The sequence below is a fragment of the Cuculus canorus genome, chromosome 2 (genome assembly GCF_017976375.1).
Source record: "Cuculus canorus isolate bCucCan1 chromosome 2, bCucCan1.pri, whole genome shotgun sequence".
Classification (NCBI taxonomy): domain Eukaryota; kingdom Metazoa; phylum Chordata; class Aves; order Cuculiformes; family Cuculidae; genus Cuculus; species Cuculus canorus.
This window is the reverse complement of record NC_071402.1, coordinates 118669831-118688822: the sequence shown is the minus strand read 5'-3', so window position 1 is coordinate 118688822 and position 18992 is coordinate 118669831. Positions and strand designations below refer to the sequence as shown.

At 40.9% G+C, this 18992-nt stretch overlaps 1 protein-coding gene across 1 annotated transcript in view; it reads left to right on the top strand.

Moving 5' to 3' along the window:
* Positions 1-15057, top strand: part of SNRK (SNF related kinase) — a 44723-nt gene extending 29666 nt beyond the window's left edge. The window contains exons 4-7 of the mRNA XM_054057860.1: positions 1811-1952; positions 5021-5233; positions 6340-6474; positions 11169-15057. Of these exons, the coding sequence (XP_053913835.1) occupies positions 1811-1952; positions 5021-5233; positions 6340-6474; positions 11169-12387 (1709 nt within the window). The 3' untranslated portion in view covers positions 12388-15057. The remainder of the gene's footprint in view (positions 1-1810; positions 1953-5020; positions 5234-6339; positions 6475-11168) is intronic.
* The last annotated feature ends 3935 nt before the right edge of the window (positions 15058-18992 follow it).

Below are 18992 nucleotides of genomic sequence, written 5' to 3'. Positions count from 1 at the left end.
TCCGCTGTCAGCTAAAGCATATGAAGAATGGATTGTAACTAGCAAAATGAGTAATTGTTGTAAAGATGAATGTGTGTGATTTACATTCTTAAATAAAATTGTAGCCATCTCTCAGTGTTAAATGCATGTGAATTAAAGAAGGCCATAGAGAGCAAGATGCAGTTGGGTAGGGAACTTAGTGTAGGCCCTTACAAGCCCTTCCAGGACAGAGCTGGTGCTCTGCTCTCTAGAGTACTGCTGGCTCCTCTCCCCTCTTTCCTCAAGAGGCTTCTGCCTGTTTATTTTAGAATCATTGAATGGTTTGGGTTGGAAGGCACCTTAAAGATCATCCAGTTCCAACTCCCCTGTCATAAGCAGGAACACCTTCCACTAGATCAGGTTGCTCAAAGCCCCATCCAGCCTGGCCTTAAACACCTCCGGGGATGGAGCATCCACAACTTCTCTTGGCAACCTGTTCCTGTGCCTCACCACCCTCACGGTAACAAATCTTTTCCTAATATCTCATCTAAATCTCCCCTCTTTCAGCTTAAAACCATTACCCCTTGTCCTATCCCTGCACTCCCTGATAAAAAGTCCCTCCCCAGCTTTCCTCTAGGCCCCCCTCTAGGTACTGGAAGGCTGCTCCAAGGTATTCCCAGAGCCTTCTCTTCTCCAGGCTGAACAAGCCCAACTTTCTCAGCCTGTCCTCATATGAGAGGTGCTCCAGCCCTCTGATCATCTTCATAGCCCTCCTCTGGAGTTTGGTTTTACTGGGTACAAATCTGTGAAATTCTAGGGTGTAAGACCCAAAATTGCCCTTGGCATTGTTATAACTTGATGTTGTAGCTGCATTTTAAGAGCATGACCTTTTCTCTAAGGATTATGTTGGACATATTTATTTATTTTTGTTCAGTAAGGATATATTTCTTAATGTTTAAGCTTTCTATATTGACTACAGTGAGACTTGGGAAAGGTAGACTAGGCAAACTCTTAGTAAAGATTTGAACTAAATATTAGCTTTTACAGTAGGTAGAGATCAACTAAAGGACTTCATGCCCAGCAGTGCTTCTTTTTCATCTTTTGGTACATCATTTCATTGGGGAACAAGACAGTTGTTAGACGTTTTTTATTTTGCACAAGCAGGAATTAGAAGGAAACAAGAAGTCTCCCAGAATGTAGTAGAGATCACTATTAATTATGTTGGATGGGTATTTAAAAGAAAAAACAAAACACTCCACAGTCTGTATTATGATTGGTGTAAGAAGGTAGCTGTGCCTAAATGATTTAATTTATTATTTACTATTAGAAGTAGCAAAGATTTTTTTTAAAGCAACACTACTGAAGTACAAAGATATCTACCTCAGTCTCATTGAAATAAGTGACGTTCATTGTAATGTCTTACTTCATAGAGTAATGTGAAAACAACGCTGAGAATGGTTTATGTTAGTCCATCAAAAAGGAATGTGCTTTGAATACAAATCTCTTCAATAATCTATGCCTACCTGCGGAAAAAAGGCTAATGAATTCTTATCTTCTGAGTGACCAGATTATCTTCAGCTGTATCTAACATTTTGCTATCAAAGATGTTATGCATCTCAAACTGTTATGTATGCATGAAGTCATGAAATATGATACTTTTTTCCTCTAAAACTATGGAAACAGTGGAACTACTGTGTTTTGTACTTCAGTGGAATTGCAAATTACATAAGTAATGCAGATAATTGAGTATGCAGTAATAACCCCAGTATGCATCTCAAGAATACTTCACTGTTTTGCTGGTAATTGTCTTCTTTCTCACAGTTATTTTAAAATATGTACTATATATTTACAGATATATGGAGTTTGGGGGTCATCCTCTTCATGTTGGTTTGTGGACAACCACCATTTCAAGAAGCAAATGACAGTGAAACTCTGACTATGATAATGGACTGCAAATACACAGTGCCATCTCATGTGTCCAAAGAATGTAAAGAGTAAGTAGAGTACTAAAGAGCTTGGAAGCATTCATTAAATGGATTCTCATTACCATTGGGAGTTCCCTGCACCAAATTATCAGCATGAGGAATATTCCTTGCCTGTTAATAAGATATTACGCCTACTGCTTTTGCTTAGTTGTTAGTATTTCTTCACATCGATTAAGTAGTTTCTTAGGCACCAGTATTGCATTTTTTTATCCTTTTTGTCTCTTACTAGAAGTTAATGATATTTTTTGCCAATAGGTTGTTCCCCATGCATGTCTGAAGTTTAATTTTGATTTTACAAAATGTATCTTTCTTTTATGTGTCTCGTTTGCCATGCATTTTATAAATGATTGAATAGACTGCTCACCACTATCTGGCTTTGGCCGCTGCTCTTGCTAGACAAATTACAAGGTGTTGCTGAGAGTGTTTTCTGGCAGGGGTTAAATGGTAAAGATTCTTACGGATCTCTGTTCAAAACAGAAGTTCTCAAAACCCACAGGTATCATAGCAAGTTTTGCTCATCTCTTACTGAAACTGCAACTCCAAATCAACATTCTGGGCAATCAAGGCAGAAGAATATTCTGTCTACAAATACCATATGCCACTTGGAAATCATGACTCATTTTGATGTGTTGTTTTCCTGCAGTGTTCACTGCAGCTTTTTTATTTTTTTTAATATGTTCTGATATTTCCTGCCAGTTAATGACCTCTTTAGTCCTTTTAATATACATCCTAGTTGCATCACTTAGAGTATTTTACAATGTTTCGCTGTATTCTTGACTCTACAATAGAGTGTCTTTTAATTTTCCATATGAAAGTCCAGATGCCTTTATAAATGCTTAAAAAATGGATTTGGTCCAGTCAGAAAACTATAACAGCATCTAGGGTTCTGGTTTTTTACACAGAATGACATTTATTACAGCTGCGGTCATAATGACCATTCCTCTCTTCACTTACCATCTGTGTGGTCCAGGAATCTAATGCATAACACAGTGTCATAGCTGGTTTTCTTGTCTTTTCATTAGTTTCTAGCATTTACACTAACATGGAAAAGCTGCTGTTGGTGCTTTCAGCAGCTTGAAGAGCTTTACACACAGGAAGAGGTTTAAAATATGATGCAGGAAGAGGTTTAAAAGACTGCTCTTATCAGTGAATTCAATCAACTAAAGCTCTTGAGATGCAGCATGCTGTGTTGAGGCCAGGAAACATATTTTTTGCAGCCTTTTGCTTAATATATTGGCTAACAGTAATATGCTTAAAGGCCCGAGTAGATCTGTTTTCTCTACACAATGCATCAACAATGTACAATCAGTTACGCATGTCCTCTATAGGTTAGGTTTTCTTAGGGAAAAGACTCTGCTTGAGGTGAAAGCATTCTTTGTAGCTTGGGACGCAAAAGCAAGCTTAAAGCAAGAGACACATGCGATGCATTTGTGTGGTTTTACTACAAGTAGAGTTTAAAAAAAGTCAGATGAAGTATTTAGTTTTTTCCCTTTCTGTCATATTATTTAACAGAAGCAAAGAAAATCAAGGCTTCCGTGTCTCACCCCGCCTTTCCTTTTGGTAAAGTCAGAGACCACAGCTGCTAAGTATATATGTGACATACTTTTTTTACAGTAGAGTTTTAAGAGGTCTGAATTAACCTCCATCTTTAATTCCATACATCATTTCACACTAAAAAAAAAAAAATTAAAAAATATTTGTGATTACCTTCATGATTTGTGTGACCTTACAGTTTGAATTTGCATGGTGAAGTGTAGTTAGTGCAATAAAAAGCGTTATGTGAGAACCGCAGAAGTTTCATTCCACATGTTGGAGCAATAAAGTTTCATTGAACCTTTGGCACCAAAAATGTACATCCATGTTCTCATTGTTCTGTAAAGCCTAAAACACCTCCCCCAAGAATTCTTCACATATAGTAAGTGAACAAGCATATGCTGGTGCGAATCATGTCGTCTTTCTCTATTTATTTCTGGAATTAATGCACTTCCTTTCCTGCACTTGTAAATACTCCTCATCTATCCATTAGTAGGTTTGTCACTTTATCATAGAATAGTTTGGGCTGGAAGGGACCTTGAAGATCATCCAGTTCCAATCCCCCTGCCATGGGCAGGGACACCTCCCACTAGACCAGGCTGCCCATGGCCCCATCCAACCTGGCCTTGAACACCTCCAGGGATGGGGCAGCCACAGCTTCCCTGGGCAGCTTCTTCCAGTGCCTCACCACCCTCATCATGAAGAAATTCCTCCTTATGTTTAGTCTAAATCTGCCCCTCTCCAGTTTATACCCACTGCCCCTCCTCCAGTCACTACAAGCCTTTGTTAAAAAAAAGCCTCCCCAGCTTTCCTGTAGCCCCTTCAGGTACTGGAAGGTCACTATAAGGTCTCCTCAGAGTCTTCTTCAGGCTGAACAAGCCAAACTCTCTTGCCTGTCCTCGTATGGGAGGTGCTCCAGCCCTCTGATCATCCTTGCAGCCCTCCTCTGGACCCATTCCAACAGCTCCATATCCTTCTTATGTTGAGGATTCTGAATTGGAGACAGTATTCCACATAAGATCTCACATCATCCCAGATAGCGTCTTGTTTTAGGGTTTTTGTTCTCTATGGATAGAACAGATCACTGTTCTTTCAGGGATACTGAAGAATCAAATGTCTGATAGCTATTTCAGAATAAAATTATTCTTCTTATCTTGCCATTCCATATTCTTGTTGACAGCAGCAATAATAGAAAATTATATTTCTGTTACTTTGCAGGCCAGCCTGTGGGCTATCTGTGACAATTGCCCTATAAGATGTATTAAAAACAAATATACCAGAAAAATCGGTTTAAGAATCTAAGCACAGTAAATGAAAATGCCAGTGTTTATGATATTTATTATTTTTAATAAGTAAGTTGTCTCAGTTCAGCAGTATTTGGAATGTCTTTGAGAATAAATAATTTCCCATCACATTGTTTACCTAAAGTCTTCCAAAGATCTATGTGGACGGACAGCAGTAAATTTCTTCCTGATGTTGCTCTTACAATGGCTGCTTTTTAAACATGTGAGTGCATTTTGTTTAGATTTATTTTTCATTCACAGTCTGATTACACGGATGTTGCAGAGAGACCCCAAGCGAAGGGCATCATTGGAAGAGATTGAAAACCATGCATGGCTCCAAGGAGTTGACCCGTCTCCTGCAACAAAGTACAATATTCCTCTTGTGTCATATAAAAATCTGTCTGAGGAGGAACACAACAGTATAATACAACGCATGGTTCTTGGTGACATAGCAGACCGAGATACAATAGTGGAGTAAGTTGTCCATTTTCTGTTTGCAGTTTATTTTGTTTATCTGTCATTTTTGATTAAAAAGTGCAGTGGGAACCTGGGCACTTCAGTGTTTAAATAACACGCCATGCAGTTAACAAACAATATATTAGAATCTTGCTCTGTGGTGGGATGTTCTGGGATGAGAAATCCATAAGTAGACCCAGCCTGAAGAAAAACTTCAAGGAAATGTGTTTGAACAGGGTTTGATTCCTGCAGTAGTTTGCCATCTTGAATAACTGGTTTGAAATCCATGATTTTACTAGTGTTTCATATCTCATGCAAGTTTGGAGGTGATAACTTCTAGCATTTTTCCAGTATGCCTGAATAGTAAGCATTTCCAGTATACATTGCCGGCAACCTGAATCACTGTTAATTTAAAATGTTATTCTTTTTATCTATACGATTCAAAATAGTCATTACCACTGAGTAAGCTTGCTAGAAGCTTACATAGTTTCATCTAATAGATTAAACACCCCAAATAAATAAAATATTTCCCAAACTGAAGGAAGACTTAAAATTGTTTTTTCTATTTGTTTGTGTTTAAGCTGGAAAAAACTTACTGCCTTACCAGTGGCAGGGCAGGAGGAAGCAGCAGTTTCACTTCTTAGGCTTTTAGCTGCACAACAGCAGCGTCTTTTCTGTTAGAATGTCTGGATGATGCTTACTGGCTTATGAACTTAATTTTGCTCTAAATTTAATGTGAATAAAATAATGAAGGTTTTTCCTCCAGTTGTTGCATAAATAAATATTAGTACTTTGTGATTGTATGTGCTGGTGAGAAAGCCCATCATTAGTGCATAATATTAATGAAATACAATTTTAGTTTCTAAAGAATGCTCAATAAAAGAAGAATTCCTTAATTTTGTTGGATAATATCCTGAGGATGCCCTCATCCAGCTATAGTTGAAACTGCTAGGCTTGTTGGCTATTTTTAATAAAACCGTGTTTGTCAAAACATCAAAAATACACGGTTCCGTGTGCAGGCGCGTTTCCTGCTATGAGAAATACAGCAAGTTGTGCGAGTTGCGTGTCCAGGTTTTTAAGAAACATTGACGTATTGTTTATTTCATGTTTTGTACTTTCCTCAGGGCATTGGAAACTAACAAATACAATCACATCACTGCTACTTACTTCTTATTAGCTGAAAGGATTCTGCGAGAAAAACAAGAGAAAGAAATTCAGACCAGATCTGCAAGCCCTAGCAACATCAAAGCTCAGTTCAGGTGAGACTTTAGGAATTTAAATTTTTAACCTGGCTTAATGAGAATATTATTGAATTGCTTTAGTACTTCTTTTTTTTTAAAACAGTAAAATAATTATTCATTGCAAATCTTAAATTTCTTTAAAGTGCTGTGGATGCTTCAGAAGCTGTTCAGAGATCAGTTACCAATAGTATTTTCAATTGCTACCATTTTGAGGAAATGTCCAATCAGTTTGAAGTCTGTATGTGAAGCAGTAAGTTTTCACACCTGCGAGGAAGAGGCATGTTCACTGACCTTCAGTTCCTCATACAAATTGTGTATGTAGTATCACTGAAAAGAAATCAGTTGCATAATCCATAAACATGTTGATGGGGAATAAATGAGAAATCACTCTGAACTTGATCTATGGTTTAGTTGCTACCTTTGATTTTAATAGGCTGAGCATCCTCTAAATTGTATCAGTTGATATGCCTGTTGTCTAAGGAGAACGATTGAATTAATTGCTTTAATCACCCCTTTAAAGATATTGCAAAAGATTTTAATTTTTTTTTCTTTTACTTTGAGAAAATGATGATTTAAAAACCTTTACGGTAAGGTTCCTGGAAATTTTTCAAAGCTTCAGCTTGTGACACCATAAAACTAAAGGGGGAAGTGGGGCTCTGGCATCTGGCCATTCAACTGGTATGTTGAATCAGCCCATTGGCTCTGCAGCCAGTTATCAAAGCATCCCATATTTTCAGTTACAGCAGCACGTGCTTTAAAAAAACAATCGAAACAAACACAAGGCAAATGGTATAGTTTCTACCTGCACGATGATATTGGAGGACATACAGTTTGAATGCTTATTTTTCTTAAACATTTTGGTTTTAGTTTCCTGAGTTAAGTATTAGACTATGACTAGGGATCTCCTGGTATTGAGCAGAACCTTTATTGGCCCATCTTGACAGTCTTTCCAGTGAAGATGGAGGCTGTGCTTAGGCATTTACGTTAATTTTTGTTCTTTAGCCTCCAGTCTCTTCAGAACTTCCCTTTATGTTTTGGTGTAGTAGTATTGGTAACTATTACTAGCAACAATAACATTGCTAGTAGCTAATCTCTAATGAGAGCAGAATATTAATTAAGTGCTTGTGCTGATGTTTAGAGCTGCTGCCCACCTCCACTGGCATTAATCTGTCTGTAGGATTTAGAGAAAAAGACAAAAGTGCTTGTTCATTCCAAAGGTTTCTGTGTGCAACTTTCTTGCAAGGTCACATGTGGAATCATTTAATAGGAATGATAATGCGGACATAAATGCTATGGTGTCCTTCTGGTGCATACCCATGTTTTCCTTGGCCTAATTTATAAAAGTCAGATACTACTATCTACTACCTCAAGTTCAATCTAGAAGAAAATGGACACATTGTAATTTAAGGGGATGCACTTTGGAAAACACAGTAAAGATACATCATCTCCATTGATTGTTACATTGGATTTAGGCTGATATTTTGGAAGCTTTAGAGGAGTCCCTTCTGAATACCATTCCATCTACCTGAATAATGAGTCGTTTCTCTTGGACTTTGCTAGTGGTTCTCAACAGCCTTGTTGTCTCTAGATGAGACTGCACCCTCTGGTATGTGCTAGAGTAGATCGAAATTTTGTTGCTGCACTTAAGAAGTCATTCACCCAATGTTCACTTGTGCAGGAAATTTTATCTTCTGCTGTGTGGTTATGTAGTTATTGTTGCAGGCAGCTGAGGGTTGCTTACAGAACCTAAATGCTTGGGAGCTTGGTGTTACAGAGCTTCCTTCTCTTCCAGGGGAACAGTGTAACACTCACTCTGCAGTTCTCTCCTCTTATTTTATGTCAATTTGTTTAAAAAAAGAATTCCAAGCAGAGCATTAAATGTGTCTAATACTAAGTATTAGTTATAAAACAAATTACTTCTGTGAAACCTTAGAGCCTACCTTCCAATGACAATTCTAAAACTTCGCATTCTGCTTTAGAATTGTTTTGGTTTGTTCTCTGCATCAATGGAGGAGCTACTGCAGTTACATGAGGAACTGGAACAAACGTTCATTGAATCTAAATCGAGTTTTTAAAGTTGAATGGAGTAGTTGAAGCCTGCCTTATGAGTGTGAATTTTCTTTTGATGACAAAGACATCTGCATAAACTCAGGAACTCTTGCCCTTAATGGTCCAAGCTATTCCTTGCCTTCATGATGCTTCTAAACTTAAAGTGTTTATATAGAATGACCTCATGGAAAAGAAAGCAAAGTAGTGGAGTACTTTGATTTTGAGACTTCAAAAGATTTAAAGACCAAATTAACTTACTTGCAACCTAGAGCTTCCCTTCTGTCCCACTCTCCTCTCAGGCCTACTGGGAATAAAGGGAGGAGGGGAGGGGAAGGAAGGCAAACATGGGCTGCTACGAGAGATAAACATACTGTAGTGAGGAGGTTTATTGCCTGGAAACTACAGCACTGTTAGATACTATATTTACCCTTTATTGTGACAGCCACAGAGCTCTTCCTTTTTTTGCTGACAAACCAGTCTGTTCTTAAAGCCTGGTGAATTCTTGGAAGATTTAGATCTTCATTTTCTGTGGGTTTTGTAGTTATGTTTGTAATTTATTTAAGTCCTATTTGCTAATTCCGGACAGTTGTTTGTGTTTAAAATACCCAGCATAGCACAAGTCATCAGAAAATTAGGTCAGTGGTTCCCAGCGTTTCTGGAGTCAGCTGGGGCCTGAGGCAGGAGAATGCCAGTGTCAAACCAAGGAGGACCACAGACGAGGCTCCACTTCTTGTCTGGACAGCTTGGGTCCATGCTGCTGGTTGAGTGGCCTCCCTCCAGGCAGAGCTGCTCACGGGAGAAAAACCAGGGGGAGGCAAACAAGGAGTTGGTGCCCAACAAGACGGGAAGGAGCCTGTGCGGCTCTTCCTACACAGGCTGACACGGGTGTGCTGGCAGCCAGGCCCCACTGTTAGAGGATCCTGGTGGGGTTTTGTGTCACTGCTTTGTTAAGCAAAACTGAAGTTAGCACTTCAAAGCAAGGTCTGCAGTCAGGCTGGATGAGTTTACTGCTGGCTTTAAGGAAGTACTCTTCTAAGTTCATACAGTTGGAAAGAGAGTTACCAGTTGTTCCCTGTGTAGACAGACATCTCATGCTTCAGGGTCCTTTTCTATCCAGCCATTACAGAGGGAGCCTTGAGCAAATGCAGTCTTACTGCAGGTACTTCCATTAACTTTAAGTGCTTAAAAAGGATATGTTTAGAATGAGAATATCAAAGAGGTGCCCAAGCTTTCCTTGTTTCTTCAGCTTGACCTCTTAACACAGCAGAGATCAGGATGTTGGTGTGATCCGTCTTCGTGTGCAGGCTGTCCAAGCAGATATCTGGGGTCACACTTGGTATGGAACACTTTCTGCTTCCTGTCATGCTTTCCTCCTAGACCTTACTTCCAAACTGTTCTAAGTCACACAGCCCTCTCATTTGGCAGACCAAAATATGGTTAGGAATGTCTTGTAACATGCTATCCACATGTGAACAGAGGTCTCTACTACAGCTTTTCATGCAATCCTAGAGTATTTTAGTGATGTAAAGTTAAGTCATTTGCAAACATTTTTAAAGATAACTTACTTTGAGAGGGTAGAAAAAATTTCGTGGTCTCCACGAGAAATATGGGATTTGTGCTGAGTGAAGGAACTGAAGAATTGTCCAGTGTTAAGGTGTTGGTCTGTAGGTGTTGGGTCTTTTGGATTAGACTTACAAAATGCTGAGAGAGAGAGAGGAAAGACTTGATGGCCTTTGTTCTTAATATAGTCTGTGTGTACTATGGGAAAATTACAATATATTTCAGGATTTAAAGTAAAATACAAATCATTAGATACTAGCTTGGATACAGATAAGACAGAGGTAAGACAGCCGCTGACTGCAAAACTGTTTTACACTCAAGTGTTACTTTCATTTTGATTTGAGGTAACACTAGTACAGTCATGCATTTTGAACTCTTGATTTACAGTTTATTCAACTATCATATTCTTAAGCAGATTGAGTCCTGAATTCATGCAGCTGTATTATTCCAGTCACTCAGCTAAGGTTAAATAAATGTGTGATCTCAATTTATGTGTGTTTAAGCTTAAAGGGGATTTTGTAGAACAGAGTTTGGTCTGAATGAGACTTACTGAAAATGAGAGAATGTTTCTTCTGACTCGACTTTTCAGTCTTGCCCATGCTAATTCCAACCTGATTTTTATATCAAGAATATTGGGAGAAAAATAACAGAAGCCTCAGATTAAAAGTAGTTTGCAATACTGTCATGTTTAAATTGTGCTTGAATCAGCTCATATCATCTTCCAGGTACTAATGGTTCTGTATCCAATCCAGATTGTTTTCTTTGAGACAGAATTATTTAAAAGTTTTTTATTACTTAATTCTGAAATCTTGAGATTTCATTTGACAGTAACCGATGTAATTTCTAAACTATACTTTTGTGCACGTCATGTTCCTTTCAAATAACAGGAATTCCTGTTATTTCTAAAGGAATGCACATTCTCTGAGAATGTTTCCTTTTCCTCAGTTACTGGGTCCTCTGTTATTTACAAACACTCGACTCGGGAGGCCCCTTTGTAGGGCAGTACTTGTGCTTCTCTCATGCAAATCCTACATTCTCTTATATCTTCTGAAATGCTCGCCATGACCTAACTTTTCTTTCATCCGTTCTAATTGCTTCTCTAGGCAATCGTGGCCAACGAAGATTGATGTCCCCCAAGATCTGGAGGATGACCTTACAGCTACTCCTCTCTCCCATGCAACCGTTCCTCAGTCACCAGCTCGCACAGCTGAGAACGTTCTCAACGGCCACAGAAGCAAGACCCTCGGCGATTCAGCAAAGAAAGAAGAGATCTCTGAATTAGCTGGACCGGCACTTTCAGCAGTCCCGTCAGTGAGCTTAAAACCCACTACAAGTGGCCGGAAGTGCTTGTTCAGAGTAGAAGAAGATGAAGAGGAGGATGAAGAAGATAAGAAACCTATTTCACTTTCTACTCAAGTTGTTCTGCGTCGTAAGCCGTCGGTTACAAACCGTCTTACTTCTAGAAAGAGTGCACCAGTCCTCAATCAAATCTTTGAGGAGGGCGAGTCAGATGACGAGTTTGACATGGATGAGAACTTACCCCCAAAGCTCAGCAGGTTGAAAATGAACATCGCTTCACCTAGTACCGTGCATAAACGCTATCACAGGAGGAAAAGCCAGGGACGGGGCTCTAGCTGCAGTAGCTCAGAAACAAGCGATGATGACTCGGAAAGCAGGAGACGCCTAGACAAGGATAGTGGGTTTACTTACTCCTGGCATAGACGGGATAGCAGCGAAGGGCCACCTGGCAGCCAAGGAGATGGCGGTGGACAAAGCAAGCCAAGTAATGGAAACGGAGGGGTAGACAAAACGAGCCCAAGTGACAACAACAAAGGTGGGGGGAGTCCCTCTGGTAGCTCCGGCGGCAGCACCAACAACACTTCAGGTTCCACTCGGAGATGCGCTGGATCTGGAAATTCAATGCAGTTATCATCTAGAAGTGCAGGGGAACTGGTTGAAAGCCTGAAGTTAATGAGCCTTTGCCTAGGCTCACAGATCCACAGCAGCACTAAATACATTATTGATCCTCAAAACAATCTGTCCTTTTCCAGTGTAAAAGTACAGGAGAAATCAACATGGAAAATGTGTATAAGCTCCGGCGGAAGCTCAAACCAGGCTTCATCGCTGGCCAACCTAAAATTTTTTTCTGACCAAATGTCAGACACAGCAAATGAATTGGAACGGATAAAGAACAGGAACTTGAAAAACAATGTGCTACAACTACCTCTCTGCGAAAAGACGATATCTGTGAATATTCAGCGGAACCCAAAGGAGGGGCTGCTGTGCACCTCCAGTCAAACCAGTTGTTGTCATGTCATTTGACAGTGACGTAACTTTAATGGCTCGATCTACTTGACAGCATCATTCTTCCTGTTCAGAGCTGTGAAAACCTTGTCACGGACCCCCTTTTGTTGTCTTAAGATTTTTAAGTGGGCTTTGAGCAGTTATTTATTACACTTTCATTTTGTGTTTGCTTGATGGTATGACAATGCATGGTCTTTGCATGCTGCTAGCCGATACGTTTTTCTTTTTCAACAAAACAGAATATTTTATTGTGTAATTTTTACATTTATAATTTTACTATGGAAGATCTGGATTAATTTAAAATAAATATCTGGATCCTAATGTAAATGGAGCACTTAGAAGTTTCACGTTCTGCACTTAAACTAGAGACAGAAGCTTTTGTTTGCTTGTGAAATGTTAATTCTTGTTCTGACCTTCTGTGATGACTAAAATATGTGATATGTGGCATACTTCTATGTGTCTGAAACAGAACCAAAGCAATAATGTTTTGATGCTGAAAACTCTTCAGGGAGCTTTCAGATGTTCCAAGGCTTGTACAAAGCAAAGATGCACTGAAAAGTAGTGATCTTGAAATATGATTTTAACCCCACACCTATTTGTCTTAAGCTATGATACGGATAAAGTTGTGGCTCAAAAATCAAACTGAAAATATCTTGTTTCGCTAGAGGCAGTTTTCTTTCGGGAAAAAAAAAAGCAACCAACAGGAGAGTAGATTTGTAACTCAGCTTTCTCCCATAGAAATATGTTAATATTACAAGCAGACAATCTTCTTTTTTAATATAACAAAGGTAAATTACTAAGTCTACTTCTGAGTTTTTACATGCTAACTGAAAATAAAGTCTTTGTATGAATTACTTTTGTTATTAGTATATCACAACACTTAATATTTTAGGTTTTTACTTTGCAAACTTCCTCCCCTTTTCTCTGCTCCCCTCCCTGAGATTTCAAAAGGCAATAAGGGTTGGAAAACCTCTAGGTAATTGGATTGGAATTGAAATTGTTCTTGTCATTTACATTTTTCTCATTATTACTCTCTTTAAGACTTAAAATACTGCTGTTCCCCATGTGTACACCCTTATTTTCCCTCAGTAATCACGCTTTTTCATAAAGTCAATTTAAAATAGCGTATAGGAAGTATTTATTTTACAGCTCTTAGCCTTTCTATGGGGTTTCCCGTTGCCACGGCAAGGTCTTGCTTTAGAGTATTTCTGTACAAAAGGATACTTTTGACCAGATGAATTAACTTTGTGGAATTTTATTATCTAGAATAAAATATATTGCAGATTCCTAGTTTTGGGAAGGGCAAGAATGTTTTATTTTTTCATGCTGTGCACTGGGTCTTCTAAGCAATGCTAGTAAAACTGGTGGTATGATGTAGCAACGCTCTGGGCCGACGTTGGATGTCTTGAGAGGAGTTTACACTGTTGAGCATCTTTTAACACTTGCAGAATGGTCAAATACAACGCATTTCACATCCACCGCAGTGAGCAGAGCACCAAAGAATGGCGTTACGCTTGGTCATAATTTCTACAGCTCATCACAGCTCTTCTGGATTAGGAAAAGACTTTACTAAGAGAGTCTAAATTGCACGGGATGTTCTTACTGGCTGGCCTAGCCAGGGATTTTACATCCTACTTCCTAAACAAGGCAAAGGATACGCATTTTACTTCTTTAAGTTTTAAACTCTAGTTGCGGTTTAGTCAGCATGATACCTATAAATCAGAAGCTACAAGAATAGATGTGTGGGTGAAGCCATAGAACATATTTGCTTAAAATTTTTGAGCAGGGATCTTACTAAGGGCCAGAAACGAGATGTGTGGTTCACGGACGGTGAACGTAACATCCAAGTAGGAGAAAAGTTTGTAAAGGGCATTGGCAATAAACTTATTTGTTGCAGCTTTTTTTCCAAGTATTGTAAATACTCTTTCCTGATATTATGTACAGCCTTGGAATGGCACCTTTTAACTAACCCCAGGTGTATTTTGTTTCCAATGTTTTTATATACAACTGTATATATGGTGCTCACTTTAGAACAGCAGTGTTGACCATTTATGCTGCATAGTTGTATCATAGCCTTATAGTTGTGTGTGGTTGGTTGAACCTTTGGGCATACAAACGTTAGTCTGAGTGGTGTCCTTTATCCCTTTGTTGACAGGTGAATGATTGTGCATGTGGTGTATGTTGTATTATGTTGTCACGTAACAGGAAGGGCGAGAATAACCACTACATTAAGGTAATATTGGACCAAACTATTTAGAACAAGTAAAGAGTTTCTTGTACCCCTTAACGTGTCCTTAAAAGTTGCATATAGTTACAGTAGTGTATAAATTAAATATTGTGGAAAACAATTAGTCTTGTATTTTTCTGTATGTGTGTATATAAATATATATATAAAAAAATGTACCTCTAGCAACTTAATCTGTATTTAAGATGTGACAATCTTGACACAGAATTTTAAGAGTAGCAGTATAAATAAGCAGAATTAATGAACAGAAATATAAAAATTTCTCACCAAGAAAGAATCCGTGTGTGTGTGTGTGTGTGTGTTAAGAGGGTACAGAAATATCAGCTGATCTTATTGCTTCCAGCAATGTTTGGCTTTTTCATTGTACAGACATTCACGGTGTGAGACAGAAATGGAAAATCCGGTTAATAAAAGTGATATCTTGATTGATGCATACCCTATGATTTGCACGTCAATGCAGTTTGTTACTCCGGGTGTTTGCTGGCTGCAGGAGCAGCGCGAGCTCCTGGCCGAGTCCTCACGCAGCAGCCGCACATCGGAGGCATCAGCCCTTCCGGAGACGCTTGCTGGGAGGGAGTGAGCGCTCAAGGCTGCAGACACTGAGCAGCGCTGGTCAAGTTCACAGAGTAATAAATGGAAATAGAAAGCAGTAGAAACATAAGCTCAGTTCCCTTGAAATAACATGACTTTGTGTGTGGTTGGATGTGAATTTGCAGACACCTCGTTATTCTCTTACATCGATCGAACTTGTTCATCTGGGCTTAAAAGCCGCCGTGGTTGGTATCTGCCAAAACGGCTTTTTGTTTTAGAAGGCTGAGATAGCTGTTCCTTAGGCAGAACTTGAGAATATCTTTGCAAACCTGGTGCTGTCCTGGCAGCTCGCGGGTACAGAACGCAGTGGGCTTCACAATCTCAGGTGAAATATTTGCTGTGCATGTGCCCAGGTAAGTCGGGCGAGTGTCACCTCAGCCATGTGCGTGTCTGTGACAGGGATGGGAGGGACACCTCACCCACTCTGCCACAGCTCTTGGGGAATGCACAGCACTGCACTTGTCTCAGGTTTTTCTTGTTCGGTGGGATGACTGGTTGTGCGCTAGCACGCCAAATCTACATAGGCAGTGGGTAAACAATGTTTTTTTTCTCTTGCGACAATTAAGTGAGTTGACATTTCACCAGTAGAGATTGAAGGGGTTTAGCCCAAACTTAACAAACTTGGCATTATTCTTCTTTACAATGTAAAATGGGTAATACTGAAAAAAAAATCAACTTTAGCATCAGCACTGACAGGGATCAGAAGCGACCACAGGGCACGCTGACTGCGCACCAAACGATGGGTGCCTTAAGACAAAGCTCTTGTCACCCAACTGCCCCAGCTCTAAAACCACAGTGTGGGACAGCGCTCTCTGCATGTCAGCTGCTCTGCTTCTGCTGTCACACATGACCGCGATCCCAGGATTTAATTCCACTTATTTACTGCCACTGCTTCACAGTGTACATGTTACAACTGTGTCCCACATTGCAGTGTTTAGGCTGCCATGTGCTGGAAAACATCTGCTCCTGAACGTTGAGTCTAAAATTAAATACGTCAGCAGAGAACTGAGAGAACAACTGAAATACCTACGCTCAAATCCCAGCGTGTGCTCTCACTGTCATCACTTAGAAACTGCTGGGCTGTAATGTGTAGCCAGTGTCGAATAATGCAGTTCGGGGCTGTGTGCTTTGCAAGGCACTGCGCAAAGCAGTTTGGGTTGTGGAGAGACTCGCATCCAGAACACGCTCTGCCCATTCTGCCCCAGCAGCGTGTGCAGTGTCAGGTGCCCTGGACAGCCTGAGGGTGGGTGATCTCCAGTATCTTCTCATGCACGTTACCAGGTCACCCTTAGAGCCACCTCTGGTGATCCACCGTCGGAGCAGCTCGGCACAGCCTGCGCAGGGTCTCCTGCAGTGATTTAACACAGAGCCTGTGATTTAACTGCTCGCGAAACGTGACTCGTAGTGGGGCAGAGAGGACATGGACACACAATGTTTGGTGCATTTAGAAGGATTAATGGCATTTAACGGGTCAGGTAATTACATGCAATTAATGTACAGTTGCTTTATGTTGGGCTGGCGGTGCGAAGCTGTGCCCACAGGCCTCTGGAGCTGGGACTCTGCCACTGCTGGGGAGCTTCCAACTCTGGACAATGCAAAAACACGGTGGAGGTGGTTGAAGGCAAGGAGCAGCTGAGAAACTTGGGGCTGCAACCATGCCTGAGCAAGGAAAGGTGTAACAAATGTTGTCCTCCCCTCCTCTTTTTAAGACAAGGCCAAGCAACATCATCTCAGTAGCTGCTACACACAGGTCAGGGTATTTTTTTCACTAATTTTGCGTTAGCAAATAAAGAAACACGCTTTGGATTCATACAGAATTCCCAGCGTGGATGGCTGGCAAGGAACGGAGAACAGGAGCAAACCGGAACGTCCCAAACATTAGACAGAGATAACCACGCCACCCCAACAGCCTTTCCCATGGTTAAGTTCTATGAATGAATCACAGCAGCTCCGCCAGTCACTAATTCCAGATATGACTTGCTTTCAATGGAAGAGGTTTGAGCAACAACGCTGTGATGTGCCGGCGCTTGGGAAAGCGTAACGGTGACTCACTTGTTTGGTTGCCAACTGACTGAAGCCAGCAACGCTCCTTCATTGGAGTCGCACGGGCACAGCTGGATTGTCCTTCTCCAGAGCAACGTCTTCCCTTCTGGAAGCACAAGCTGTGGCTACTTAATTTTTTGAGCTTAAAATTGTAATCACTTGTAACAAGGTGACTCAGCTTGGCCTGGCAGTGCGTATTATAAGTGACGTGAATTTCTAAGTCAAGAACCCCGAATTAGTGACAAAGTAGTCCATCATAGTAAAGGGGGGAAAAAACCAAAAGGTGGCTTTTATTTACTTTCCCAAATGGTAGAAGTGCTCATGAAAACTGCAAAGTATACTTGATACTTTAGAGGACTTGAAAAGCACAGTGGTTGTGTAAGGACTTCACTAAGCTCTCAGACATGTCATGTCAGAGCTCCTTAACAATTAATTTCAGCAAACTCTTGTGTAACATCTTCCTATTCCTTCCCTCTCGCTCCTCTCTCTTGTGAAACACAAGCCTGGGGGAGGCAGGAGGGAAGGATCTGTTTTCTCCGATCATTCATATGCCACATACGCTCAGCCCAAGGCCCGGGAGAGGCTTGGCTCAGCACTACAGACCTAGGAATGGGCAGGAAAGGCTGATGAGCTCTCTTACACCATGCCCAGGATCATCGTCATCACACCAGCGATGACAGCTGCCATCACCGCTGTGGTTTATATCAACCACTTGGGTGCAGAGAGATCCCTCCTCTCTAAGGACATCAGTCGTCAGGGCTGACAGGTGAGTCACCAGGTTCTGCTGTTGGTGCTCATCCCTCCTTATTTGAATAAGGAGGTAAACTCTCCATCAGTGCAAGACTTACTGAGAGAGATTTGAGATCAATTACCACAGATCAATTGCTTGCCTGCTTACAGAAGAACCTTTCCCCATGTAATGATTCCAGAGTTTTCCTCTTCTACTGTCCTCAAGGTCAAGAGGAGATGTTGCAGTCCAGCAAGTACAGTAGAGATCTTGAGTCAGCAGATCCCCCTGGGCCACGCAATTAGGCCTCTGGCTCACAATATACTTCATGAGAACTTTCGTATCACCAGTAAATTATTTATGATTGCCTTTTTCCTTCAAACTGTCGTCCTCGGTTCGAAGTGCTGCTGCTAAAGAGCCATGGAAAATTCAAGCCTCACGGATTCGGGCTACTCCCACACAGTTCTCTTCTCAAACAAGATGCCTCCAGATTCATCTTAGGTTGAAACCTAAAGCTTGAAACCAGAGATTATCTTATTTCTTAGACCCAGAAGAACTGCCACCCACCAAAGTCTGTTTGCTGGCACTCCTGAAAGGCCCAGGCTCTCTCTGTGAGGTGTAAGGGTCTCTCCAGCTGGGTGAGGGATCCGTGCCACGAATCTCCAGGGAGGGACTTGCTGCCCACCATGGAGGTACAGGCAGAGCATAAGCTGTGCCATGGCTGGTCCGGAGGCAGCTGCTCAGAGCCCATCCACGCTTCCCACAAACACTGCACAAAGCCACCGCCACTTGCCAGAAGGGCCTGAGCAGCAGCTTCAGCTACCGCTGAATGCAAACAGTTTAGTGACCCCAAGGAAGAAGACAGAAGACAGTCACTGGGAACCAAATACCTCTGATCTACGTGTCTTTGTTTCCTTTCACTTCAGGTCACGTTTCCCTTTTCCCTGTAGCCCACTGTGTCCTTCTCCATTGCACATTGAGAAAAAAAGAGACCAACAGCCTTACGCGTCAGCTTTG